Source organism: Schistocerca americana, chromosome 1 (assembly GCF_021461395.2).
Source record: "Schistocerca americana isolate TAMUIC-IGC-003095 chromosome 1, iqSchAmer2.1, whole genome shotgun sequence".
In the NCBI taxonomy this organism is placed as follows: Eukaryota; Metazoa; Arthropoda; class Insecta; order Orthoptera; family Acrididae; genus Schistocerca; species Schistocerca americana.
Window position 1 is genome coordinate 1,084,163,784 of NC_060119.1, and position 27,607 is coordinate 1,084,191,390.

Genomic DNA, 27,607 nt, shown 5'->3' on the forward strand with positions numbered 1-27,607 from the left:
TTGTGATTGCTCCCTCCCCTATCCTCACCCCTCCCTCCAGGCATGATTAACAGCCTTTCTTAACCAATGGTATAAATCTAGAAAATCATTCGCATAGTCCCACATTTGAAAAATATAATGAATATTTGTTTGTCACTAATAATATGGTAAGGTCACAATTGTCTGTATCTCCTTTACATTTCACAGGTTGCTGTATACACTAGTTGCAAGTTGTCACAGGTCAAAAAATAAAAAGACTGAACTGCCGTATTTATGTCAGTTTCACCACAATATTACTAGTGGCAATGTGGATGTCTATACCAAAATGTTTTGTGTGCTTCATTGTGAGGGTGGCAAAGTGTTATTTTATTTTTTTAATGTAAGTAAATACTGTGGTTATAAAAGCAAAATAATACCAGTGCTATATTACTGAAATAAACCTTAGCAACTTTGACAGAATGCAATGTTTAGTTCTCAGTATGTTTATTCCTGTAGAATAATCCACATACACTATACAGGTTTTGTAAAAAACTCAATCTTTGGTTTCAATATTTGCACAATAATCTTGAAACATGCATATAACTAATTTTAAATTACAATAACTCAGACAAGATAGCTGAGTTATAAACAGGTGCAAGGAACTTGCTTCTAGTATATTTGGTATGTCAAACTATAAATCATTTATGTTGGCTGATAAAAGTTTGAATACATCTTGGTGACATTTCACATGAAAACAGCAACAGAATTTTATACTCAGTCCAACCCATACCTGTAATTACACAATTTTGGATATGACTTTTATTTGCAGCTATGGAATATTTATTATTGTTACAAATTTGAGGATTCAACTTGTTCAGTGCCTGTCTACAGTGACTGATAATATATGAAATCCATGTAAAATGTATGTATTTGATAATAGTAACACATGAAAATTTCATTCAATTTCCACATTAAAACATTTCAAAATTATAACAAAGAACTAAGTATCTAACAAAGCTAAACACCTACATAAAAGTAAATTTCACAAGTGATATAAACATAAACAACAACATTGAGAAAGTTAAATATTCGTGAATTTAAATGTAGCAGTCATAAAAAGATAAAAAGCTTAAAATTTTAACAACATGTGGGTCTAAGTACATTGCTCTCAGTGACATAATGAAACTTTAATACTGAGAATGGCATTTCATGAGAGTATTGAAACAGTTTTTCTACAAGACATTCACAGAGGAGACTGCACAAAATCTTGTTAAATATGTCACTCACTTACCAGAGGTAGTTAGCTGCCAGTCTTTATACACCATTTAAACTCCTTTGCATTTCATTACAAACTGAATTTAAGGCATTAACACCAAAAACACCTCTCCATTAAGTTTATAGAGGAGCTGTCCCATTCTCACTGGCACATATAGTAATGAGAATCAACAAATATTTTAACATGAGATAAATCTCTACTTGGTCCTTACCACTTGGTAGAGAACAATGTTCCATTTTCAACAGTTAATAAATACAATGAATAAATTTATTCATGACCAGGTGGTGACTGATGTCTGTACTGGTGACTTCCAGGAGGAGGAGTATCAAATAATGACATTTTGAGTCTCTTGTTCTTGGCCCTTCGATTCTTGAACCAAAACTGCACATTTTTTGGTTCTAGTTTTGGAAATTTCTGCCTGTAAGGCATGCGATTTAGCTCCTCAGTATACTTCAGAATGAGGTTGTGCGAAGGGTGAGTGTTCAGTGCAAACCATTGCTCGAGCCGTGGTACTTCCGTCACTGGGTCAATGAAAGTGCGATTACGCTTACGTCTCTCATCCGCAGATGCTGATAATGCTGACAAGTTAAGTCCACTGCTGCTACTCGCTGGAGGAGCAGACACCTGTGATGTCGGTGGAGTACCTGGTGGACCAAGACCATGATGTGGTTGAGACAGTCCAGGTAAATAGTGACTCATGTACATGATACTGTGGGAGAACATTGAATTAGACACCAAAGGAAATCCTAGGCTGTGTGGTGGGTTACCATGTCCATGAATACGTGGCCCCATCTGCTCAGTTGGACTGGGACTGTGAAACTGCTGAATACGTCGCAAATCATGCTCTGGGGGACAAAGTTCATCCTTCCTTCGCTCTTCTAGTTCATCCATCTCTTCATCTTCATCCTCTTCATCACCCTCTGTCATGTCATCACACTCCTTCAAATTGTTGTTGTTATTGTGAGTGTTGTCATTGCTGCAGTTATTGTTGTTACCCGAGGGAGGAGATGGGACTTCATCTGGAGGCTCTTGCTTAATGTTGTCCATCTACAGGGGAAAAAAAACATATAACATTATTTGAAGGCTGTAGCCAGAGAGCATGCATATGTTAAGCAGAAACAACGTAATTTTAAGACGCTTTTGTACAAATTTACGACGAATTTGAGACTAGAAGCTTTCTCTTTAGAAACTTCTGCTTAAAAAAGAAATCCATTTAATAGTGTTCTCATGACCTAAGAGTCAATTATTATGTTCAACTTGGGTAAAATTGTAGTTAAAAGTTATTTGTAATTGAATGTGCGACTGTAAAAATGTAAAACCTGGGAATGATCAACAAACTTCCTGATTCAGTGAAACGGAGACAGTTCTGCACTGATCATTATCTTAGTGATTGGAACGAATGAACGAAAACAGTCGTTTTGGTCGGTTGTAAGTTTGTGTTTAAGTTTGGTTATTCATTCTTCTTTTGAATGAGACCAGTCTGTGGGGGCAACCGAGTGGAAACACGCAGTCCGCTTTCAGTTTTGGCGGAAACAATCACCTGTCGGCACTATTACTGCCGTTCAGATATTCACTTTCCGTTGAGTGGCAATAAGTAGCTTTCGGTTCAGTTTTTGGTTCCTGTTTGTTCCTTAACAGTGAACTTCGTGTGTTGACCGCAATGCCAAAACGCTTAGTGATGTAGGAAAGGAAGAAATCATATGAATGGTTACCTACTGACCCTCAAGATAAATTCCACTGCAACATATAGATTCTGAAACGACGATACGTGTTATGAAACATTAGTTACAAAATTCAAAAATTAACGCATGATGGCATTTATGAAGAAAGGTACTTTCAGCAGGTGACAGTATATGCATAAAAGGCAAATGATGAGGCCCAAAACCATTTTAAAAAATTGTTCGTTATATGCTTTCTGTTATCTCGGCAATCACTGGAATTGATCTATCGGTAATCGGTGAAAACCAGAGGGGAGGGAGGGACGGGCGAGAGAGAGAGAGAGAGAGAGAGAGAGATTCAATAAAATTAAATAAAAAGCAATTTTTCATTTATTTAAACACACAAAAAATGTAGTAACATTTATTAACTTTCTAAAAACAATCAAAAATTCATATATAATGTCATAAGTACGAGAAATTTGTATTAAAGTAAACAAATACCACTACCCGAAATGAGACATGTTATAAAATTAGCATCCCAAGTGAAGGTTCATGTATAACCAAAAAGGCAGGAAAAGTACATCGTGCAACATTATTAAGGGGAAACGTTTACGAAACCCCGTAAGTCTCCCATTGCACGCTTAAGGTTTGAAATTTGGCTCCAAGGTGCCTACAGTCCTCCTCTGTAATACTGTGTCCTGCGACATGATCCTGGCTTGTAACAGGAAAGTGTCGACGCACGTGCAATAAAGGCCTGAGCTCAGAAGTTCACGCGAGGTGTAAGGTGGGTTAATGGTATCACACTGGCATCCAATTTCACCACAGCTCCAACTAAAGTCCCCGAGGACGTATCATCCCTTGTGAAGATCTCAAGCCCCCATCTTACCCACATTTCACTCCTTTTGATGTCTCTGCCACTTAGGTCAGAACTTGACAGCTAGCACTGAAATCACTCGGTTTGCTTGTGAGTGGCCGAGGGTAACATTTCAGACACACCGACGCTCAGAATCGACACGAGAAGGTGTCAGGGGATACCAACAAGGTCATCAATGAAACCACCCCTTTCACAAGGGCGTTGATTCCCACACATTTCGCGGTCGGAAACTACAGATCGAGGTACGATGAGCAAGGGCGACTTTCTTAACATTCTTTGACAATGCTGACACCTCTGGGACGCTTCAACACTTCCCTGAGGACATCGTAGGCTAGCAACCCCACTGAACGGGATCGCACCCCTTTGGGGTAGAACGTGAACATGATTTTTGCTCTGATGTACAGCGTGGAACCATTAGGGATCGTCTTGATCATAACTGAGGGAGAAACGTATTTTGTATACGCATCACCTGTGGTGTCACCGCCAGACACCACACTTGCTAGGTGGTAGCTTAAATCGGCCGCGGTCCATTTAGTACATGTCGGACCCGCGTGTCGCCACTGTGTGATCGCAGACCGAGCGCCACCACAAGGCAGGTCTCGAGATACGGACTAGCACTCGCCCCAGTTGTACGACGACTTTGCTAGCGACTACACTGACGAAGCCTTTCTCTCATTTGCCGAGAGACAGTTAGAATAGCCTTCAGCTCAGTCCATGGCTACGACCTAGGTAGGCGCCATTAGCCTTACATAGTTTGATAGTTAGCGTATGAAATGTCTCATCAAGAACGTTGTAAAACAATGAAGAATTAAAAGATAAGTATTCGAGGAGCTGCATACTTTTCTTATTAGAATTCACTACTTATCCTGTTCCAGAATTCACGCCCGTCTGCGTTAGATAGCGTGCATTTAGGCCGCCTCTATCTACAAGGTGTTGGCACATTTACCAACACATCATCACCCATACAGCAGATTCCTCTTTCGGTAGTTTAAAAGCAAATCTGTTGCCATGACTGCCATGTAGGTTACCTGCTTTAGTTGAGCGGTAAGTATCTAATACAACACACACACACACACACACACACACACACACACACACACACAAGGCAATATCTTTCTTTTCGCCATTAATACCATACTCGCAATGAAATAGTGTTGCTCACTGGAGTGACCACAAGCAATTAGTCAAGCTTATTTCGTGGCTTATACAATATTTTTAAATAGGTTACAACTTTGCTGTCAAACTGACATAATTAAATAAAATCAGGAGTTTGCCATTATCTTACACGGTAATGTACCCTTACATGGTAGGGTACATTAACCTAAATACACTCTAACAAAAAAAAAATTACGCACTGCGAAGGCATTACACGAATGAAACTGAAATCGGCAGACATGATGAACATGTGCAGAGAAACAAATGATTACTATTTCAGAATAACTGGACGATTCATTCCAAGAGAAAGAGAAGGGATGTCGTGTCATATTCTGTGCAACTGGCGTGTTAGGTCTTCGAAATACCGTACTGGCTGGAGGGCCCAGCCTATAATGCTCCAATTCTCCAGTTCTCAATTGGGGAGAGGTCCGGCAACCTTGCAGGCCTAGGCGGGGTTTGGCGAGCACGAAGACAAGCAGTAGAAACTCTCGCCGCGTAGGGCGGGCATTATCTTGCTGAAATATAGCCCCAGCATGGCTTAACAAGTAGATCAACAAAAAACGGGCGCAGAATATCGTCGACTTATCACTATGCTGTAAGGGTGCCGTGGATGACAGCCAAACGGGTCCTGATGTGAAAATAAATGGCACCCCATACCATCATTCCTGGATGCCGGGCAGTATGGCGGTCGAATTACGTAGGTATCTCATCGATATCCGTGGCTTCTCCAGACATATTCTCACTGGTCATCTGGTCAGTTCGAAACGGGTTCAACACTGAAGACAATGCTGCTCCAAATAATAAGATTACAGGCCGAAGCCGTGGCGGGAGACGTCCCAGACGGCCTTGGGATACCAACCTGTCTGTCGCCTGCCATACGGCCCGACAACCAGGAGTGATGTCTGGGGTGCCATTTCTGATCATAGTAAGACCCCTTCGGTTGTCATCCACTGTATCCATACAGCACTACTGTACGTCGACGATATTCTATGCCCCGCTTTGTTGCCCTTCATAGCAAGCAATCGTGGTCTTACATTCCAGCACGATAAAGCCCGCCCGCACACGGCGAGAGTTTCTACTGCTTGCCTTCGACCTTTTCAAACCGTACTTGGCCAGCAATATCGCCGAATCCCTCCCCAACTGGGAACGCTTGAAGCATTATGGGCAGAGTCATCCAACCAGATCAGGATTTTGACGATCTAACAAGCCAGTTGGACATAATTTGGCACGAGATCCCTGAAGATGATCTACAGGGTGGTCCATCTGAAAACTATACATCGGGTAAAAATAGTGGGTAAACTCAAACGGGGAAATCAAATGATACTACACATGACTTTTAAATCTTCACAACTGCATTACTCACCAGACTGTGGCCCTACCGTGGCCAAACTGCGAACTATGGATCAGTATACAGGTCGGTGCAACGCGATCAGATGTCGCTTCACTTTCAGATTGTGAACTGTAAACATCAACTGACGAAAGTAAATTATTGTTTAGCGAAACATGGCTCACTATCCTCCTACAGATATTGCTGATATGATGTTAATTTTAGGTGAATACCATAACAATCACGCTGGAGCTGCGCAATTGTATGCGGATCGTTTCCGAAAACAGACGACATCCAAGCGAAAACATTATTCGAAATTGCACTCAACGAGCTCGAAATGGATACGTGCACCGTCCACCTCGTCATCGCGAATACAATGAAAATGACGCTCGTACCCTTACCATTCTCGCCTGTCTTGAACTGGATCCCGAAAGAGTAGTCGTGCGATTCAGAGACAAACTGGAATAGCGAAATTACTGTTTTGCGGATTTTGAAGGCACACAAAGATCATGCGTATCATATCACACTGACAGAGGCATTAACGTCGAAAGATATGCAAATACGCGTGCATTTCTGCCAATGGGCCTTGGAAATGATAAGAGGCGACAATGATATTTTTAGATACGTTATGTTCATCGATGAAGCCACATCCAAAAACAATGTCGAATTAAATAGTCATGATTGTCATTATTGGTTCCCTGCCAATGCACACTTGCACAGACCCGTTGACAATCGACACAAATGATCGTTAATGGTCTAGTGTGGAATTTTAAACGGTTTCTTGATAGGACCGTATTTTCTTGACCGAAATGGTAATGGGGGTCTTATTTACATCTTATCCGCGATGATTTGTTGGAGCTAACGGAAGATGTTGATTTAGAATATAGGCAACGAATGTGGTTCCAACAGGACGGAAACAGGACGGAACAGCTCCCCATTATGCTAAAACTGTGGGGAACGTTTTAAATTTACGGTACCCTGGTCGGTGGATAGCACGCGGTGGACCAGTTCAGTGGCCTCCACGTTCACCAGACCTAACATATCTTGACTTTATCTTGTGAGGTTATTAAAAAAATATTTTTTATGAAAGACACCCCACAACCCCAAACGATATGGATCAACGCATTCGAAGAGCGTGTGCAGCCATACCACGGGATGTGCTGCTCAAAACTGTGGACAACTTTCGCAGACGATTGACTTTATGCATTGAAGCAAATGGGAATGATTTTTAACAATTTCTTCATGGCTAATTTCATTAATTAAGCACCCCAACAAGTGAGAGGCAAGGGGACTCACACTAATGAAGCACCCCATGGGAACATCATTCTACTACGTCCATGTCGTCGTTCCAGGGTAACGCTAAAAGTAGGATACAGTACATGTACAACAATAGCTTAATTTGACGTAACGTAAGAATTGGTGAACATTTTTTATCGAGTTGATGCGTCTTTCTCGGATAATTCCAAATAAATCAGTTCTTCCACAATTTTACTTTTTCTCTCGATTTCAGCGCCATCTGTCAATGGTTCAAGAAAATGTTTCAGACAAAACTAGATTACTTTTTATGGAGAATCCTAATCTGCAATAAAAAATGGGTGCTTCGATTTAAGATTTAAAAGTCACGTGTAGTATCATTTGATGTCCCCCTTTGAGCTTACGAACTTGTCTTGCCCACTATTTTTACCCGATGTATAGTTTTTCAGATAATCCAATCCAAAACTTCAGATGGACCACCCTGTGTAACTGCTTTCATAAGGATCAGAGGTGGACAGGTGGACCACCGCGTCGCTGACTTGCTCAATGTGTGAAGCTCTTTCTCTTGAACAAATCATGCAATTTTTCTGACATTGTAATTGTCTGTCTGTCTGCCCAGGTATATCATCACATCTACCGATTTCCGTCTCAGTCGAATAATTCCTTCGTGGTGCGTATTTAACCGCCCGTGGAGGTTTCCCATGTGATAATGGCTAATAATGAAGAAGAAGTAAGTCCCAGAAATTGAACCAGCCTGAATAGGTGTGACGAATACCCCAATGTGACTGCTTTGAACAGTAATATGAGGATGTGCCACACATTTTTAAAATTTTTGTCACCCTTACTTCACCGTTCAGGCATTCACACAGAGCGTGTAATGTAATGGAAAGGTCAGCTGAATTTGTCAAAAGCTAATTTACTTCCTCATTGGAAGAAATGGTATACGCGCAATCTAAATACATCAAATCTATAAACTTTGAAATAACGCCCAACGTCAGCAGCTTAGTAATGGATCATCTTGAATAGTTGGAGAGTATACAAGCAGACTGATTTGTTATTCCTTTAAGATTATTTTTAAAATAGTTTTATATATGGATGAAACACACGCAACACAGTCATACTAGCACTTCAGGAATCCAGATACGGAGAGGAGAATGCATTTGAATCAGTGGGCTACGGTATCTATAAAGGGGGAAACACACGCAACACAGTCATACTAGCACGTCAGGAATCCAGATACGGAGAGGAGAATGCATTTGAATCAGTGGGCTACGGTATCTATAAAGGGAAACAGGTCACAAAAAATAAACAAAGTCACTATGCCCGGGACAGCTTCCATTGTCAATGGATTTTAAAAGAAACCGCAACAAGTTTTGCATCCACTTGGAGCGAATCTCTATCCCCTCGTTTAGATCAACAAACACGGGCAGTTTTGGGAAAAGTAGAAAATCAGACGTCAGAAATACCAAAACACCACATGAAACTACTTTCACGAAACTTGAACGCACAAATCTGCAGAGATGAGAAATACAAGGCAATAGAGGGAAACTTTCCTGCATACAAACGCAGCAATAAAAATGGAGAAAGGATCATCAACTTCTGCAAACAGTTCGACTTAAAACTGTCAACCTTTTTCAGAGAATAACCGAGGAGAAGGAAGACCTCCTCTTTCGCAATACATACCTACGTGCATGGCAACTAGATCATCTGGCAATAACCAAACAAAAACGTTAGAGAAATCATGAATGTACGGCTCAGAAGAGGACTAGGTTACTGCGAGTTACTAGCAAAATACTTCAAAAATCTTCTAAACTGCGAGGAACCAACATGACTAATTTTCAGACAGCCTCAAAGAAAATCCCTCTCTACATCCACCACCACTGCATCAAATTAAACATTACAATGGCCAGCTGAAAAACAATAGAGCGCCAGGTGAAGACAGGATATTAGCTGAGAGTTGGAAACTTGGAGTGAAGTGGGCAGCTAAAACTATTTTTCAGGTTATTAAAGATTGGTGGGAGAAAGGAAGCATACCTGACCATTGGAAACAAGCCATAATGCACCCGCTATATAATAACGGTGACAGGACAGACACCAACAATTACTGAGGTATATCTCGACATCCAGTCGCATACAAAATCATATGCAAAGCTCTACTGATAAACGTCCACGACCAAACGGAACACACAATATGCGAGTACCATCCGAGATCCAGAAAAAAATAGATCGTGACCAGGGCAATTTTTTAACTTCAAGACAATCCTCAGGATCAGAACAATACGCAACTTAACACAGTGGTTACACTAATTGATTGCAAAAAAGCCTACTCTTCTGCAGACAATATTCATAACACTGTAAGAAACAGGTATCGACAAAACCACTAGGCAATTAGCCGAACAGACAACTTCGAAAGTTAAATTCCTTGGCGAAGTTAAATTCTTAGGGTAAGATGTTCGGCAGAGCGACGAGCTCTCACTGATTCTATTCAATCTGGTCTTAGACAAGGAAATGAGACAGTGGGATAAAGAACTACAAAAGCAAAACTCCGAAGAAATGCATCTATGGCAAGGAGATCGAAGATCTTATGTGAAATGTCTCGTTTTTGGTGACGATGTTGCAGTAATTTGTAAGGACAAAACAGATCCAAAGTTAATGAGAGAAACACTTCAGTAAATTGCAGGTAAAACAGAATTACATAAATCGTATGAGAAATCGGAATACATTGAACATAAACACAACAGATAAAAACATTTACAAACACAACACAGAAACATCGAAAGAGTTGACAAGTTCAAGGATTTGGGAGAATGGATACAATCTGATGGATTACATCACAAGTAAAGAAAGATGAAAAAAAATGGAATTAGCACGCAAACTCACGCAAAACCGATTTAATAAAAGGTCATTATCATTCCAGGCACAAATTAAACACCACACAACAGTAATCTAAGCAGAAGCACTTTACGACAGTGAATGCCTTACACAGAATAAAAGAAGTGAACAAGAATAATTGGATAAAAAGGAAAACAAAAATTTAGGAGCACAAAAGAACGAAGATAACAATTAAATGAAAACAGGAAACAAAGATCTATACATAAACATAGATACAATCAGAGACACAATAAGGAAGAAGGAACGAAAGTCTTACGGTCATATTTACAGAATGAACTGCAACAGGCTAAAGAAGAAAATTTTTGATTAAATTTCAAAGTTAAAAAACACCGCGAGATGGATGGAAGAGACAAGAAGGGATTTGAAGAGACAGGATCACAGACGACAGCATACAGAATAGGGAACATTTCAGGCTACTGACCAATACTGAAAAATTTCCTGTCCAACAACAAAACCCGCAACCTAGGGGTGTGATTTCAAATGAACAGAGGCAGGCCATAAACCAGTACATAAATAAGTCCTGGGAAGGTAAAAAAAAATAGTTTGTACCTTATTCTTAGGTTCTAAGCGGTCTTTTATTGGCCAAATTCTGTAATAAAGAAAAAATATTTGTTATAAAACCCGGCAGTTCAAAAATTAAGAATTATTACTAGTGATTTTGAACACGTACTTACTTGCACAGGTGAGGCTGTATGTCCTTTTGGAGAGCTAGGTCTGCTAGCTCTATCATTTGTGGTTAGAGAGAGGGGACCCACGGGACTGGCTGGGGGTCCAGCTTCCTCGTCGTCCGAGCCGCCGGCTGAGTTGTCCGACAGGTAGGCGTTTGGAGGGAGGCCTCTGGCGCCAGGGCTGTGCAATGGTGGGCTCTCGCTCTTGTTGGTGCTGCCCATGGTGCTGCCACCCCCACTCATCATTGGTCCTGGGGGGCTGTGGCTGCTGCTGTTGTACCCATTCAGTGACAGAATACCTGTTCAACAAGAAAAATTCTTTATAATTATATAATTTTTTGGGAGGGGGGGGGAGGAGACCAGACAGCGAGGTCATCGATCTAATCGGATTACGGAAGGAAGGGCAGGAAGTCGGCCATGTCCTTTCAAAGGAACCATCCCAGCATTTGCCTGGAACGATTTAGGGAAATCACGGAAAACCTAAATCAGGATGGCCGGACGCGGGATTGAACCATCGTTCTCCCGAATGCGAGTCCAGTGTGCTAGCCACTGATCCACCTCGCTCAGTTAATATTAAGTACCTGGCTTTCGAGATACGAGGGTATTTCAGAAAGTAAAGACACACCGTACGCCAGAGGAACAGAAGAGTTTTGGCGATCAAGTTGGCAAGAGTGGTGTTAACCTTGAACCGTTAGCTTTCTCCTCGCGGTAGTTCGGCAGTTGAACGTTGCTTCTGGTTGGAGTAGGTCGTGTTCAAAATGGCTGCGTCGATGCAGAAGCCCGCCAAATGCGAAGTGCGCTGCGTCATACGTTTTCTTCATGCAAAAGGTCAGCGACCAGCGGATATTCACAAAGAAATTGTTTCTGTTTAAGGGAACAATATGAATCGACAAAATGTAACTAAATGGTGTCGTCATTTCTCTGAAGGTAGGACCGATGTTCATGACGAACAAAGAACAGGTCGGCCATCTGTGATCTCTGATGCCCTTCTTCGGAGAACGGAGGAAGCGGTTCGTGCAAATAGACGTCTCACATTGAAATAATTGCATTAGATCATACCAGACGTGTTAAATGACAACTCTTTATGACGTTGTGACTGTCAAGTTAGTGTACAGGAAATTGTGTGCGCGCTGGGTTCCAAAACTGTTAATGGAAGAACACAAAAAGAAAAGGATGGGCTTTGCACTCGACTTCCTCACCTCCCTTCTTCGGAGAATGGAGGAAGCGGTTTGTGCAAATAGACGTCTCACATTGAAAGAATTGCATCAGATCATACCAGACGTGTTAATGACAACTCTTTATGACGTTGTGACTGTCAAGTTAGGGTACAGGAAATTGTGTGCGCGCTGGGTTCCAAAACTGTTAATGGAAGCACACAAAAAGAAAAGGATGGGCTTTGCACTCGACTTCCTCACACGCTATGTTGAAGCAGGTGATGAGTTCCTTGATCACATTGTGACAGGTGACGAGACGTGGGTTTATCACCATACACCTGAATCCAAGCAACAATCAAAGCAATGGCGCCATTCGAATTCACCAAAAGCCAAGAAATGCAAAACGTCCATTTCAGCGAAGAAACTCATGGCTTCTGTTTTCTGGGACAGACAAGGCATTCTTCTTTTGGACAATTAATGCTGCTGCATATTGCCAGACTTAAATGTCTTCGAAGAGCAATTCAAAACAAACGCAGGGGAATGCTGACAAGTGGAGTCCGCTTGCTTCATGACAACGCTCGGCCTCACACAACGCCCGTAACCACAGTTCTACTCAAATAATTCAAATTGGACGTATTGGACCATCCGCCATACAGCCTGGACCTTGCGCCCACCGACTTCCATGTCTTCCGTTACCTGAAGTCACATCTTGGTGGAAAATCATTCCATGACGATGAAGAGATCAAAGATGAAGTTGAAATGTGGTTCCGACAACAGGCGGCAACCTTCTATGACTGTGGAGTACAAAAGCTTGTGCATCGACTTAACAAATGTTTGGATAACGGGGGTGATTATGTCGAAAAATAACAAATAATCCAGTTAATAAGATGTAACTGACGTTTTCTAAATAAATGTTCTATTTAAGGACTGCGAGCCATTGTATCTTTACTTTTCGAAATGCCCTCGTACAAACAGGGACAAAATATTAATTCGATACGTAGCTGTAATCAGAGCAGACTAATCGTACATTTTTTAACGACAATCTTTATAAGTGTAGTATTGTCCACAGTCGTCAAAGATATAGTTTATGGCCATATATTGCGCTGCATATCATTATTAAAGATTGTTAGTGACCAGCTGTCAGAGTTGAGTGGAGAGGAGCCTCTTGTAGCTGTAGATGGCCTTTCAGACCATGATACACAAATTTTAACGCTAAAAGGCTTTAGTACTAAAAAACATGTCACATATAATTACAAACGACGTAGGAAAGTTAATCCAACAGCAATAGAGTTTTTAAACCTTGTCAAGGATCAAGAGTGGCAGGATGTTTATAATGGCGATAACATAAGAGGGTTAGAACTTTAAATAGTGGCAACTATTTATTTACATATCAGAAACAGCTTGCACTATATGTGCTTGAGCATTGTTCTGCAAAATGATGGTCAGGTCATGCAGAAAGTGTCATCACTTCAGTCTCTAAACTGGTCGTAGGTTGTGTTCCAAGAATGAACAGCGTAGAGACAGAAGTGACGACACTTTCTGCGGGACCTGACTATCATTTTGCAGGACAATGCTCAAGTACGTATAGTGCAAGCTGTTACTGATTTGTTTGACTGATTGGGCTGCTAAGTACTCTACCACCTACTGCACTCCCCGGACTTAAGCCCTCGTAAGATCAACTCGATTTCCAAACTGAAGGAAATACTTCAAGGCATTCGCTTCAGAACTGTTACAAATTCGTCGGGCAATAGACCTCGCCGCTCGGACTGTCAACGCAACTGGAATTGCTAAGAGTATCCTACGACTTACACATCACTGGCAACGGGTTATACACAATGCTGGTGACTACTTTGAAGGTCAGTAAAACTTTGAAACAAGTATCTATTTTGTGCGAGCTGCAAAGAAGTAGTTGCCACTATTAAATATCCAACCCTAGTAGAAGACAAATATAATGCTTTCCTTAACAAATTTCTCATGCCCTTTGAGAGTTGCTTTTCATTATAAAGCAGTAATACGTAGCCTGGACGGCTGAACAGTGGGATGAGGATATCATTTAGAACAAAACGTGAATCACATCAAAATGTTAGAAGTAGTCACAATCAAGCTACAGTAACTCATTACAAACAGTACTGTACGGTGGTTAAAAATGTTATTAGGAGGGCAAAGAGTATGTGGTATGCAGATAGAATAGCTAATTCACAGGATAAAAGTAAAACCATATTGTCAGTTGTGAAGGTAGAGTCTGGTCAACAGCACAAGGTCGATGATACAAAGTCAGTTCTTAGCAAAAATATTTGTTACTCATAAGTCAGAAATACATACAGTATTTAACAATCATTTTCTGAGCATTGCTGGTGAGTTAAGTAAAAATTTAGTTTCTAGAGGGAATCTTATAACTTTCTTGGTAAATGCTTTTCCGAGATTGACGTTTTAAATAGTCCGCTGTGATACAGACAAGAGGGAAACTGAGTCAATAATTAAATCACTGAAGACTAAGGACTCTCATGGATATGAAGGAGTGCCTAGCACAATACTGAAGTACTGTACTGCACATATTCGCCATGTATTTAGCCATATTTGTAATTTTTCCTTCAGGAATGGTCAGTTTCCTGAACGATTAAAGTACTCACTAGTAAAGCCGCTTTATAGAAAGGGAGAAAGAGATAATGTAGACAATTTTAGAGCTATTTCTATGCCATCAATGTTTGCTAAAGTTTTTGGAAAGTCTGTGTATGTAAGGATAAATGATCATTTTATATCACACAATTTGCTATCAAATGTACATTTCGGCTTTATAAGTCGTCTAAAAACTGAAAATGGTATATTCTCTTTTGTCTGTGAGGTACTGGATGAGTTAAACAAAAGGTTTCGAACGCTAAGCATTTTTTTGTTTTTTTACTAAGGCGTTTGATAGTGTTGTTCACAAAATATTGCTCCAGAAGTTGGACCATTACGGAATACGGGGAGTAGCTCACAATTGTTTCACCTCTTACTTTAGCAACAGACATCAAAGGTCATTATTTACAATGCTGAGAATGGTTGTGATGTGTGGTTTGAGTGGGGTACAGTCAATTGGGGGGTGCCCCAGAGATAATTGTTGGGGCCACTCCTGTTCCTCAGTTATATAAATGATATGTCCTCTAGTATTACAAGTTTGCTGACGACACTAGCTTGGTAGTAAAGGATGTTGTGTGCACCATTGGCTCAGTTTCAAATAGTGCAGTTCATGACACAAGTTCATGGCTTGTAGAAAATAAACTAACGCTAAATCACAGTTTCTAACACGCAAATCAACAAAACCTAACGTTTTAATTTCACAGAATGGGCTTATGATTAGTGAAGCTGAACAGTTCAAATTTCTGTGTGTGAACAGTTCAAATTTCTGCATGTTCAGGTAGGTAGTAAACTGTCCTGGAAAGCCCACGTTCAGGATCTAGTTCAAAGAGTTAATGCTGCCATTTTTACTATTCGAACGGTATCTGAAGTGAGTGATCATTCGACACGAAAAGTAGTCTACTTTGTTTATTTTCATCGCTTATGTCGTAAGGTATTATATTGTGGGGTATATTTTTGGCTCAGAAAGGGGCGGTTCGGGAAATAAGTGGTGTAAGTTCACGAACCTCTTGTCGACGCCTGTTCACGAGTCCGGGTATTTTGACATTGGCCTCTCAATGTATGTATTCCTTAATGTCATTTGTTGTTAACAATATCAGCTTATTCCCAAGAATAAGCAGCTTTCACTCAGTTAATACTCCGCAGAAATGAAGCCTGCATTTGGATCGGACTTCCTTAACTCTTTTGCAGAAAGGTGTGCAGTATACTGCTGCATCCATTTTCAGTAAGCTACCACTCGAATTCAAACATTTAGCAGTAATCCACGCGCTTTCAAATCGAAACTGCAGAGATTCCGCATGGGTCACTCCTTCTATTCTGTCAAGGAGTTCCTTGAGAAATTAAGTTCATTCTTATTGTATTGTTGATTGCGTTTACTTAAACTTATGGACTGACTTTTCCGTGTTCATAAACATTTATTTTTATCCGTTATTACTTTTATGTTGTAATTTCATGTACTGACACGTTCCATGACTTTTGAGATTTGCTCCTCAATTTGTTCCTACGGAAACTGATGTGTAAATAAAAATAATAAAACAGGAAAACACTACGTGCCATAACCTGATTTCCCTGAAACTTTGCTCTGTGGAAGAGGGGTCAAAATAAGCGAAGACATGACTCTGCTCATCCGTAGATTCTCGACCGCACTCTGCCTTTTGCACTTTGCAACCAATTCGGCTGAGATTTCCGCACGCTACAAGGCATATAAAATACGTCTAAAACTTTTTCTCAGAAATGGTCGAATAACTACGGTTAAACCAAGACACGCGTTCGCTTATTTTGACTCCTGTTACAGAGATCGAACTTCCAGGGAAATTGGGTTGTGGCACTTCCCGTGTTGTCCTCGTAAGTATTTTCCTTCTGGTTTAATTTTATTTAGGAATGCTAGTCCAGTGCATGTGCGATTGTGCCAGCTTTGGAAAGTAGCAGGAACTTACTGGTGATATAAAAGACGTGAAAATGGGTTGTGGATCATTTCGTGGTAGCTTAGTAAGAAACTGCGTGCACACAAAACTGCACAGATCAATAAGTAATATTAAATTCATAATCTAAGGACTGGAGTTACGTCCTGCCGCCTGATCTTAATACGTAGCGGACGGATTCCGTGTTTACTCATGTTTCGCCCATCATCCGTCATCCATTATTTGTCTGAAGGAGCAATCTGCTGTGACACATTTGAACTGCTATTTAGATGCTATTACCAGTAGTCAGTGTATCAAACTTGATTGCATTCATACACTTTTTGCTTATTTAGCATTCAGATATTTCAAATTGTTACTGTTTCCGTCTTAAAGGTTCACCTGCTTTTAGTAATAGCCCTTTTCAGAAAAGGGAAGGAAATGAATTAGTGTGAAAAACTTTCGGACATTTTTGACAATGATTGTTCACATGTTCCTAATGAGAATGAAAATCCGGGAGATTGTGTGAATGTTTTTATGGCTCGGAGGAAGATTCCAGTGGCAGTGAGATAAGATATGCAAAGAAGCTTAAGGCAGCAATGTTTTCATGTGATAGCAACAATAACGATGAAGTTGATTCTGTTCTTGGGAGTGAGTCGTTTTGCGAATTATTTGTTGATTTTTACACCATATTAAACGATTGCTTGCAATATACCGAGTGAACAAAAAGTCAGTATAAATTTCAAAACTTAAAAACCACGGAATAATGTAGATAGAGAGGTAAAAATTGACACACATCCTTGGAATGACATGGGGTTCTATTAGAACAAAAAAAAAAAAAGTATTGCTACATGCGTGAAATATCTCTTGCGCGCGTCGTTTGGTAATGATCGTGTGCTCAACCACCACTTTCGTCATTCTTGGAGACCCAGGTCCCCAGACCTCAGTCGGTGCGATTATTGGCTTTGGGGTTACCTGAAGTTGCAAGTGTATTGTGATCGACCGACATCTCTAGGGATGCTGAAAGACAACATCCGACGCCAATGCCTCACCATAACTCCCGACATGTTTTACAGTGCTGTTCACAACATTATTCCTCGGCTACAGCTATTGTTCAGGAATGATGGTGGACATATTGAGCATTTCCTGTAAAGAACATCATCTTTGCTTTGTCTTTCTTTGTTATGCTAATTATTGCTATTCTGATCAGATGAAGCGCCATCTGTCGGACATATTTTGAACGTTTGTATTTTTTTGATTCTAATAAAACCCTATGTCATTCCATGCATGTGTGTAAATTTGTACGTCTCTATCTACATTATTCCGTGATTTATTCAGTTTTCAAATTTATACTGACTTTTGGATAACCCGGTATTATAGACATTAGAATAGTTATGAGTGTACCAAACTTTAACTTCTGTTAAATATTTATCTGCAGTGAATACAAAATTTCAAAACAAATACAGTCTAGATTTGCACTGACATTGCTCTAGTATGCAAGCACATATAAATGGCGTAATTTGGTTAGCGATTGTACAAAATACAACAGATGACAGAAAATGTTGTATTAGAGGCAAATACCTAAAACCTGCTGAAAATGACGTGAACCAATCCTAACACAAACTTCATGAGACTTCCAACTTTAGTTTCACATCCTGACCTTTCAATCTCGCAAAAAAAAAAAAAAGTCTTGGATTCCTTCACTCAGCAGAGGTTTTTGTTCAAACATGTTTTCAGAATGTATGCTCCAATATGTAAGATGAAGGAAATGTTATGAAAAAAAGATTAGAGTCGTACACTTAAGATTACAAAAAGCTCCAGAGAAGGAAATAAAAATTTTGCTCTAAGAAAAGGTCACATGTTATGAAGTGGTGATAACAGCTTTTATGGTGGAGCAGAAAATAGCGTCCAGGCACTGCGATACAAAATACATCGTCGTACGAAATATAAACTGGTGAGCCCTGCTGAAGCATAATCATCACTCGATGAATGAAGGAGTTAAAGCGACCATAACAAAATACAATCAAGCGTAATGCATAAATCTAAGACTAAGCAAGATGGGAGGTAAACGCCTAACGTCTTTCAGTTCGATTGTCAGGATGCCGGGAATAGGCGATAATATTAATGAGAAAATTGCAGCACAAAATCAGCAGAGACATTGTAGGATTTCAGGCTTGCTCTGCAGCTTCTACTGCAACACGAAATAAGAGATGAAACAGCGGACGTACCTGGGCCGATGCTGCGGAGTTCTGCTCTCTTCTGCGCGGCTCGCGCATTCTTGAACCAGTACACCACGTTGTTGACGTCTAACTGCTTCCGCCCGCGCCGAGATTCCAAAGTGTTTAGTTCTTTGACGTACTGCTGGATCTGAAATATCACACAGTCACTTCAGTGGGTGCAGCTACTTATTGACAGGCAATTTAGATAATTTTTTTACTGTCACTTATATTCTTTTATTATTATTATTTTTTTACATTCCATTGAATGAGACGTGTATTACTTTTGATTTTCACTTATTGTTTCTAGGCAGACTCTTCCTTCAAACACGTGTCACTGATCTTTAAAAAACAAAATGATCACTCGCAGTCTAATCGAAATCATATCCATCTTTCATTACTCAGAGAAATGGTTTCTTATATAGCCCTTACGTATGTGACATAAGTGAGGGCACAAAATTGTTGTTGATGAAATACCCTCACGTTTTATAACATATTGTGTTACGGGACAAGCAATAGTCTAGAAATAACTAAAAATTATTGATAGATTTTCAAGTGTGTCTGCCGCAGTTACAAGTACAATAGGGAAATCATATACTAGCAGCCCTGTGACGTACGAAAATGTGCTGAAAAGTAATGCCTCCGAATTTTTTACATGAAAAATCTTAAGGCGTTTTAAATAAAAAAATATTAACATTCTACATATCTATTCTTAATGTCTAGATATTTATTTGTCAACATAGTCAACCTGACGACGAACATATTTCTCGGAACGAGAGACCAGTTTGTTAATACCGTCACTATAGAATGTTTTATTTTGTTGATAGAGCCACAAGCTCACGTCTGCTTCCACCGCTTCTGCATTATCAGATTAAGTCTTCGAATGTGTTCCCTAACGACTGGAAACATTAAAATCGGATGGGGTCAAGTCGGGACTGTATGGAGGATAATCGATAACAGCGAACCAAAGGCATCGGATTGTTGCAGACGTCGCAGCGCGTGTGTGTGGTCTAGCGTTTTTATGCTCAAGAACAGGGTACTCCATGGGTGGACGAACTCTTCAAATTGTCCTCCTCGGTAGCTGCGCCGTCAGCGCGGCGGATTGCTAACCAAAGGGGTCAGGATTCGATTACCGGCCTGGTCGGAGATTTTTCTCCGCTCGGGAATAATTGACATTCCACTGTTGATACCGCTGTATGGGCACGTCTCAAAAACCGATTTAAAAAAATTGCTTTGAATTTCAGTACACTGACATAGGTACGTTGCATACCGCTATGTTAAACGCTACAATTCGGTGTCACTTAGCGGAAGAGGATTACAAATTGCGTCAGCCAAGTCGACCGAGGACGATGCATGACATGCAACACCTCAAGCGATATTGAGAACAGAATAAAAAGTTCCAAGGCATTACTTTTCAGCACGTCCTCATACTTCCTTAGAATTTGAACTTTCATGTTTTTCTTTTGTGGCTCTAAAATTTCTATCGTGTAAATAAAGGACAACTATGAAACCTACCTCAAGTGAACTGCCAGTAACGGTATTGTGTTGAAAATAGACAGTACGTGACCTCACTTAGGCGGAAAAGCAGGTAACTCCACCAAGATATTACTTTTAATTTTAGGTTTCTCATACAGTTTGAAGACGTACTCGACAGAAATCTTTATGAAATTATGCTATGCAGAGTGTGTGTGTGTGTGTGTGTGTGTGTGTGTGTGTGTGTGTGAGAGAGAGAGAGAGAGAGAGAGAGAGAGAGAGAGAGAGACAGACAGACAGAGAGAGAGAGAGAGAGAGAGAGACCGAAACACATTTTTCTGGTTACTATGTTTTTGTTATTTATCTTAGAAGAAAGATTAAGGAAAGGCAAACCTACGTTTCTAGCATTTGTAGACTTCAGAGAAAGCTTTTGGCAATGTTGACTGGAATACTCTCTTTCAAATTCTAAAGGTGGCAGGGGTAAAATACAGGGAGCGAAAGACTATTTACAATTTGTACAGAAACCAGATGGCAGTTACAAGAGTCGAGGGGCAACCACGGGAAGGGAGTGAGACAGGGTTGTAGCCTCTCCCCGATGTTATTCAATCTGTATATTGAGCAAGCAGTAAAGGAAACAAAAGAAAAATTCGGAGTAGGTATTAAAATCCATGGAGAAGAAATAAAAACTTTGAGGTTCGCCGATGACATTGTAATTCTGTCAGAGACAGCAAAGGACTTGGAAGAGCAGTTGAACGGAATGGACAGTGTCTTCAAAGGAGGATATAAGATGAACATCAACAAAAGCAAAACGAGGGTAATGGAATGTAGTCGAGTTAACTCGGGTGATGCTGAGGGAATTAGATTAGGAAATGAGACACTTAAAGTAGTAAAGGAGTTTTGCTATTTTGGGAGCAAAATAACTGATGATGGTCGAAGTAGAGAAGATATAAAATGTAGACTGGCAATGGCAAGGAAAGCATTTCTGAAGAAGAGAAATTTGTTAACATCGAGTGTAGATTTAAGTGTCAGGAAGTAGTTTCTGAAAGTATTTGTATGGAGTGTAGCCATGTATGGAAGTGAAACATGGACGATAAATAGTTTGGACAAGAAGAGAATAGAAGCTTTCGAAATGTGGTGCTACAGAAGAATGCTGAAGATTAGTTGGGTAGATCACATAACTATTGATGAAGTATTGAACAGAATTGGGGAGAAGAGGAGTTTGTGGCACAACTTCACAAAAAGAAGGGACCGGTTAGTGGGACATGTTCTGAGGCATCACGCTGGAGGGCAGCGTGGAGGGCAAAAATCGTAGAGGGCGAGCAAGAGATGAATACACTAAGCAGATTCAGAAGGATGTAGGTTGCAGTAAGTAGTGGAAGATGAAGAAGCTTGCACAGGATAGGGTAGCATGGAAAAGTGCATCAAACCAGTCTCAGGACTGAAGACCACAACAACAACAACAACAACATGTTTTTGTTACCTGTTTACTGTATTAACTCAGTAAGCCGCAAAACATCTAAAATCCTGTCGCTCGAGCTCTTGTTTTACGGAGCAATACCCTTTAATACGATCGTCACCGACCATGATCGATAAGCTTCGCTTTGGAACCAGAATCATGAATATATTTGTCACTCAATTTCTTTGTTGATTCTGCAATAATCACATTAACTCCGAAACTGATCTTCGTTAGCACTAAATGGCTTTAAAGACTTGTGGTTTCATTGTTTCACGCAAGCAAGTGACGCAGAAGTAACATAACTGTGCTGCCCATGTACTCACAGTGACTGAAGGTACGACTATTGTCAGGAAAAAAATATTTTTAAAATTTGGAAATCATATTTGTTAGTTTTCCCTCCTCTGCTGAACCACTGTTCGCTCAACACTGCTCCATCGTTAAGATTCCCAACCGTTTGGACGAAACGAAAAGCTCAGCACGATTAAAGGTCTTTGCTCTGACCATATCACTGTTGCATTAAAACATTAAAAGCTGTCGAGCTTAAGAGCGGATGTGCAAACCGTATTGCGTGCAGTGTCCTGTTGTCGAACTTCAGTCGTTACTCCTTCGGCCATGGCCAGCAACGAACTCGCCTCACTCTGGTGTTGGCGCCTTCAATAGCGGCAACCAGCTCAACCGCGGGAACTCACCTGCTGCCTGCTCGGGTGCTGGTTCTCCGCAAACCACCGCTGCAGCCTCGGTAGTTCCAGCTCCGGGTCGAAACTGGTACGCATCCGCGTCTTCTGCGTCGGGTACTGGCTCTGTACAGTCTGAAAATCACATTTAAATTGATAGTTTTAGGTATTTGTTACTTTTAAATAACTACTGTATACATTTAGTAACAAACCAATTCCTGTCCGCGGTCACTGGCTTGGAGTAATTCTATTGTGAACGCTAGAGCAGCTTTGCCGGTTTCCGGGTGTGAAAGGGGGGAGGATGGAACTGTTCAGCAGCCTGGAAATAAATGGCCTTCCTTCCCTTAATCCTGCGACATGGTGGAGGTCTGGCCCGATTTCTGTTTCCAAAGGCGAGTGGTTTCCACAGGATTGCCGGAATTTTCTAATATCCTCAGATGGGCGGCAGGGAACAGCACCTTGATGGTCCAACTGAAGTACCTACATTCCGCTCTGGAGCCTGACTGGCCGAGAGATAATTTTATGGAGCGGTTTTCTAGCTCGCGAAATCGGGAGTCGGCCGACAACTGTCGCGAGGGTAGGAGGGGAGTCGCGGTCCTTCGGGGTGGCGCTGAGGCTTTAAATGTGTTGGCCTACGACGTAGGGTGTGAGTGATTCTCAGTGACCAATGAAAGTGGGTTTCCGGCTTTTGTGAGAAAGGAAGCGACTCAATGAATAATCATTTGCCAGGTGAACGGAAGCCTGACGTTACACGCATACATCGCTAGCCAACGTACGATAGAGTACCCTGTACCACTACAAGTCATTTCATCTCCCGTTCAGCTCGCAACCAGAGCGAGGCAATGATGACTGTCTTCATGCCTCTGTGTGTTAGCTGCATCGGATATTTAGTGTGCTATCATCTGTCAATGAGGCTATACGTGTTTTGGTGGGATCGCAGATTATTTACAAAAATAAGAGAACCTGTATGAAATTTTGCTACATGAACAAAATAAACTGCAGTATAATTTTAGGAATATTAAATAATGATTTTGGTGAGTGAAATATTACAAAATGATGTTGGTGAGCCTGCTATGAGAAAAATTAAAGTTTACGAGTGCTATAAGCGTTTTGAAGGAGCTTGTGAAGAAGTTACGTAGATCGCCGAATCACGATCTGATATGTTGCTGATAATGGAAAATCAACAGGCCTACTCCATGAGATTTTTTCTTATGTTTTGGGTATGAAACGCAAAATTCGTTAAAAAATTGCTGAATTTAGAACAAAAATAGCGTCAAATCTATTATTTGCGTGAAGCATTATGAAAAAATGCCCGAATCTGTGGCGTAACTGTTCATGGCTTTTGTACCACGACATTACGTCTATTCACACTTTTTGCTTGTTGGTGAATTTTTGCCTAATGCAGTACTGTAATGATGCTCCAGCCTCCATATTTGTACACATTGTCTCATGTGACTTTTCGTACGCAATAATAAAAAAACATAAATGAGATTAAAAACATGAGGGTAGGACGACTAAAAGCCATCGTAAACACCGAGTTCCAGTATTGTTTCTGAAATTTAGAAAAGCGCTGACACAGATGTATGACGTCTAATGAGGCCTGAAAAAGAAATTCCCGTTCAGTTTTTGGGGTTTCGTGCCTCGGCCTGTAAAAACGGAACCCTTTAAGGTCACTTTGTTGTTCGTCCGTATGTCTCTCTCTCTCTGTCCGTTTATTAAGAACCCTTTTCCTCAGGAACGGGTAGGCTTATCAGGTTCAAATTTATGCTACATATTAAGGTTTATAATCCTTGGCGGTGTAAAAATTTTAAGCTTCTAAGTCAGTTTAAACAAGAGATACGGCCGTTTACGTCACATATTTTAATACTCGGAAAAACTCAGTGATCAAAACCTACATGGTACTTGTCGTTGAATTATAATCATTAAATTTCGCCAGAAGCAAGGTTTCAAAGTACAAATAAAGGGAAAAATCCCAAAATTGTTAATGTGTAATTATATCAGACGAAAATATTTTTTAATCCTTTTTTATCCATATGCGTGTGTTTCCACCTGTTAAGGCACCTTTCCCCTGTAACAGGTTGGCCTATCAAGATCAAATTATTGTCACATTCATAAGTCTATGATCCCTTGTCGGTGCAAAAATGTTAAGCTTCTAAGTCAGTGAGATCAAAAGATCGGCAATTTATGTAATATATTTTGAAATTCGCAAACCCACTCATTGAAACCTATGGGGTACTTATCGCTGACTTAGAGTCATGAAATTCCGCAAAGCAAAGTTTCATAGTACCGGTAAAGGAATAACATCCTAAATTATTAATTTGTAACTATGTGACACGAATAAATATGTCATTTTTTATCTGTCTGTCTCTCTGTCTGCCCTGTTAAGACCTCTTTTTCTCACGAACGAGTTGGAATATTGAATTCAAATATATATCATAATATTCCGTCGTTTATGTCACATAGTTTGATACTCGCAAACTCACTCGTCAAAACCTATTGGCTACTTCCCTTGGACGTAGAATCTTGAAATTTAACAAGAAGCATGTACTATTAAAGTAAAAAAAAAATCTGCAAATTGTTAAACTGTAATCATGTCAGAGAAAAAATACCTTTTTGAGTTAGATAGAGCAGCAATCAGTCGTAGAATTAAGTTGCTTTAATATGACATTTGTAGTCACAACGCAGATCAGATTTCGACCTGTGTCAGGTCATTATCAATGCAGTGCGGAATTGTAGCAGTTGTTCGTGCTCAAGTGAATGCTTACACAGTTCAGGCATTAATGGTTGAACTGTGTAAGCATTCACTTGAGCACGAACAACTGCTACAATTCCGCACTGCATTGATAATGACCTGACACAGGTCGAAATCTGATCTGCATTGTGACTACAAATGTCATATTAAAGCAACTTAATTCTACGACTGATTGCTGCTCTGTCTAACCCAATATAACCACAGTCGTTGCGTGCACCCACCCCATGGAGGGCAACCTGATGAAATACCTTTTTGCCATTGAGAGATACATTTTGAAACGGTCTCGTAATTTTCGGGACCAATATCTTGTCAGTATCTATACCGAACACAGGCAGAAATCATTGAGATTCTCGATTCCAAGGGTGGATGGGCTATAGGTACATATACTTAATTAACTTTACACGAAACCCTAAATGCGCGAGTCCTAGAAATCTGATGAAACGTACGAGGGCAGTTCAATAAGTAATGCAACACATATTTTTTTCTGAAACAGGCGTTGTTTTATTCAGCATTGAAATACACCAGGTTATTCCCCAATCTTTTAGCTACACAACACTATTTTTCAACGTAATCTCCATTCAATGCTATGGCCTTACGCCACCTTGAAATGAGGGGCTGTATACCTGCACGGTACCATTCCACTGGTCGATGTCGGAGCCAACGTCGTACTGCATCAATAACTTCATCATCATCCGCGTAGTGCCTCCCACGGATTGCGTCCTTCATTGGGCCAAACATATGGAAATCCGACGGTGCGAGATCGGGGCTGTAGGGTGCATGAGGAAGAACAATCCACTGAAGTTTTGTGAGCTCCTCTCGGGTGCGAAGACTTGTGTGAGGTCTTGCGTTGTCATGAAGAAGGAGAAGTTCGTTCTGATTTTCGTGCCTACGAACATGCTGAAGTCGTTTCTTCAATTTCTGAAGAGTAGCACAATACACTTCAGAGTTGATCGTTTGACCATGGGGAAGGACATCGAACAGAATAACCCCTTCAGCGTCCCAGAAGACTGTAACCATGACTTTACCGGCTGAGGGTATGGCTTTAAACTTTTTCTTGGTAGGGGAGTGGGTGTGGCGCCACTCCATTGATTGCCGTTTTGTTTCAGGTTCGAAGTGATGAACCCATGTTTCATCGCCTGTAACAATCTTTGACAAGAAATTGTCACCCTCAGCCACATGACGAGCAAGCAATTCCGCACAGATGGTTCTCCTTTGCTCTTTATGGTGTTCGGTTAGACAATGAGGGACCCAGCGGGAACAAACCTTTGAATATCCCAACTGGTGAACAATTGTGACAGCACTACCAACAGAGATGTCAAGTTGAGCACTGAGTTGTTTGATGGTGATCCATCGATCATCTCGAACGAGTGTGTTCGCACGCTCCGCCATTGCAGGAGTCACAGCTGTGCACGGCCGGCCCGCACGCGGGAGATCAGACACTCTTTCTTGAACTTGCGGCGATGATGACACACGCTTTGCCCAACGACTCACCGTGCTTTTGTCCACTGACAGATCACCGTAGACATTCTGCAAGCGCCTATGAATATCTGAGATGCCCTGGTTTTCCGCCAAAAGAAACTCGATCACTGCCCGTTGTTTGCAACGCACATCCGTTACAGACGCCATTTTAACAGCTCCGTACAGCGCTGCCACCTGTCGGAAATCAATGAAACTATACGAGACGAAGCGGGAATGTTTGAAAATATTCCACAAGAAATTTCCGGTTTTTTCAACCAAAACTGGCAGAGAAAAAAAAAGTGTTGCATTACTTATTGAACTGCCCTCGTAGATGACGCTGCATTACACGACACCATGCGCATGTGGATGAAGGAATTTATAACAAACGTTTCCATTCAGATATCGGTCCATTCAGGCGCTCTGTACAACAGCCTTGCAGTTACGGCAGGACGTGCTCACCTGGAGGGCAGGGTGCAGCCCCTCGGGCGTGCGGTCTGGAGCAGAGACGCCAGCTGCAGCGGCCGCAGCAGCGGCGGCGGCAGCGGCGGTCGCAGCTGAGGGCTTGGGGACGACGGGCGGGCTGTACTGCGGCGGTGGCGGTTGCGGGGGCGGCGGCTGCGGGGGCGGGTGCCGGTGGTAGCCCGACACCTGCGCGTTCCACCACTGCTCGAACTTGCGGCGGCACTCTTCGTTCAGCTCGGGGTGCGGCGCGCCAGTGGGGCTCGAACCGCGGCACATGTAGGACAGCACCATCTGCCAAAACAAACACACCGCTTGTTACTGGGCAGCACACACAGTGCGTCACAGTTCCTTTAGAACTGCTGTGTGATATGCTATCTCGTGGCGAGTTG

At 41.2% G+C, this 27,607-nt stretch overlaps 1 protein-coding gene across 1 annotated transcript in view; it reads right to left on the reverse strand.

Moving 5' to 3' along the window:
• Positions 1-562: 562 nt before the first annotated feature.
• The window catches only part of LOC124596492 (ras guanine nucleotide exchange factor P), a gene marked incomplete at its 5' end in the record, with an annotated part of 330,978 nt that continues 303,933 nt past the window's right edge, over positions 563-27,607 (reverse strand). Inside the window, 5 exons of the mRNA XM_047135648.1 lie at positions 563-2,281; positions 11,069-11,361; positions 18,956-19,094; positions 22,562-22,681; positions 27,216-27,509. Of these exons, the coding sequence (XP_046991604.1) occupies positions 1,502-2,281; positions 11,069-11,361; positions 18,956-19,094; positions 22,562-22,681; positions 27,216-27,509 (1,626 nt within the window). The remainder of the gene's footprint in view (positions 2,282-11,068; positions 11,362-18,955; positions 19,095-22,561; positions 22,682-27,215; positions 27,510-27,607) is intronic.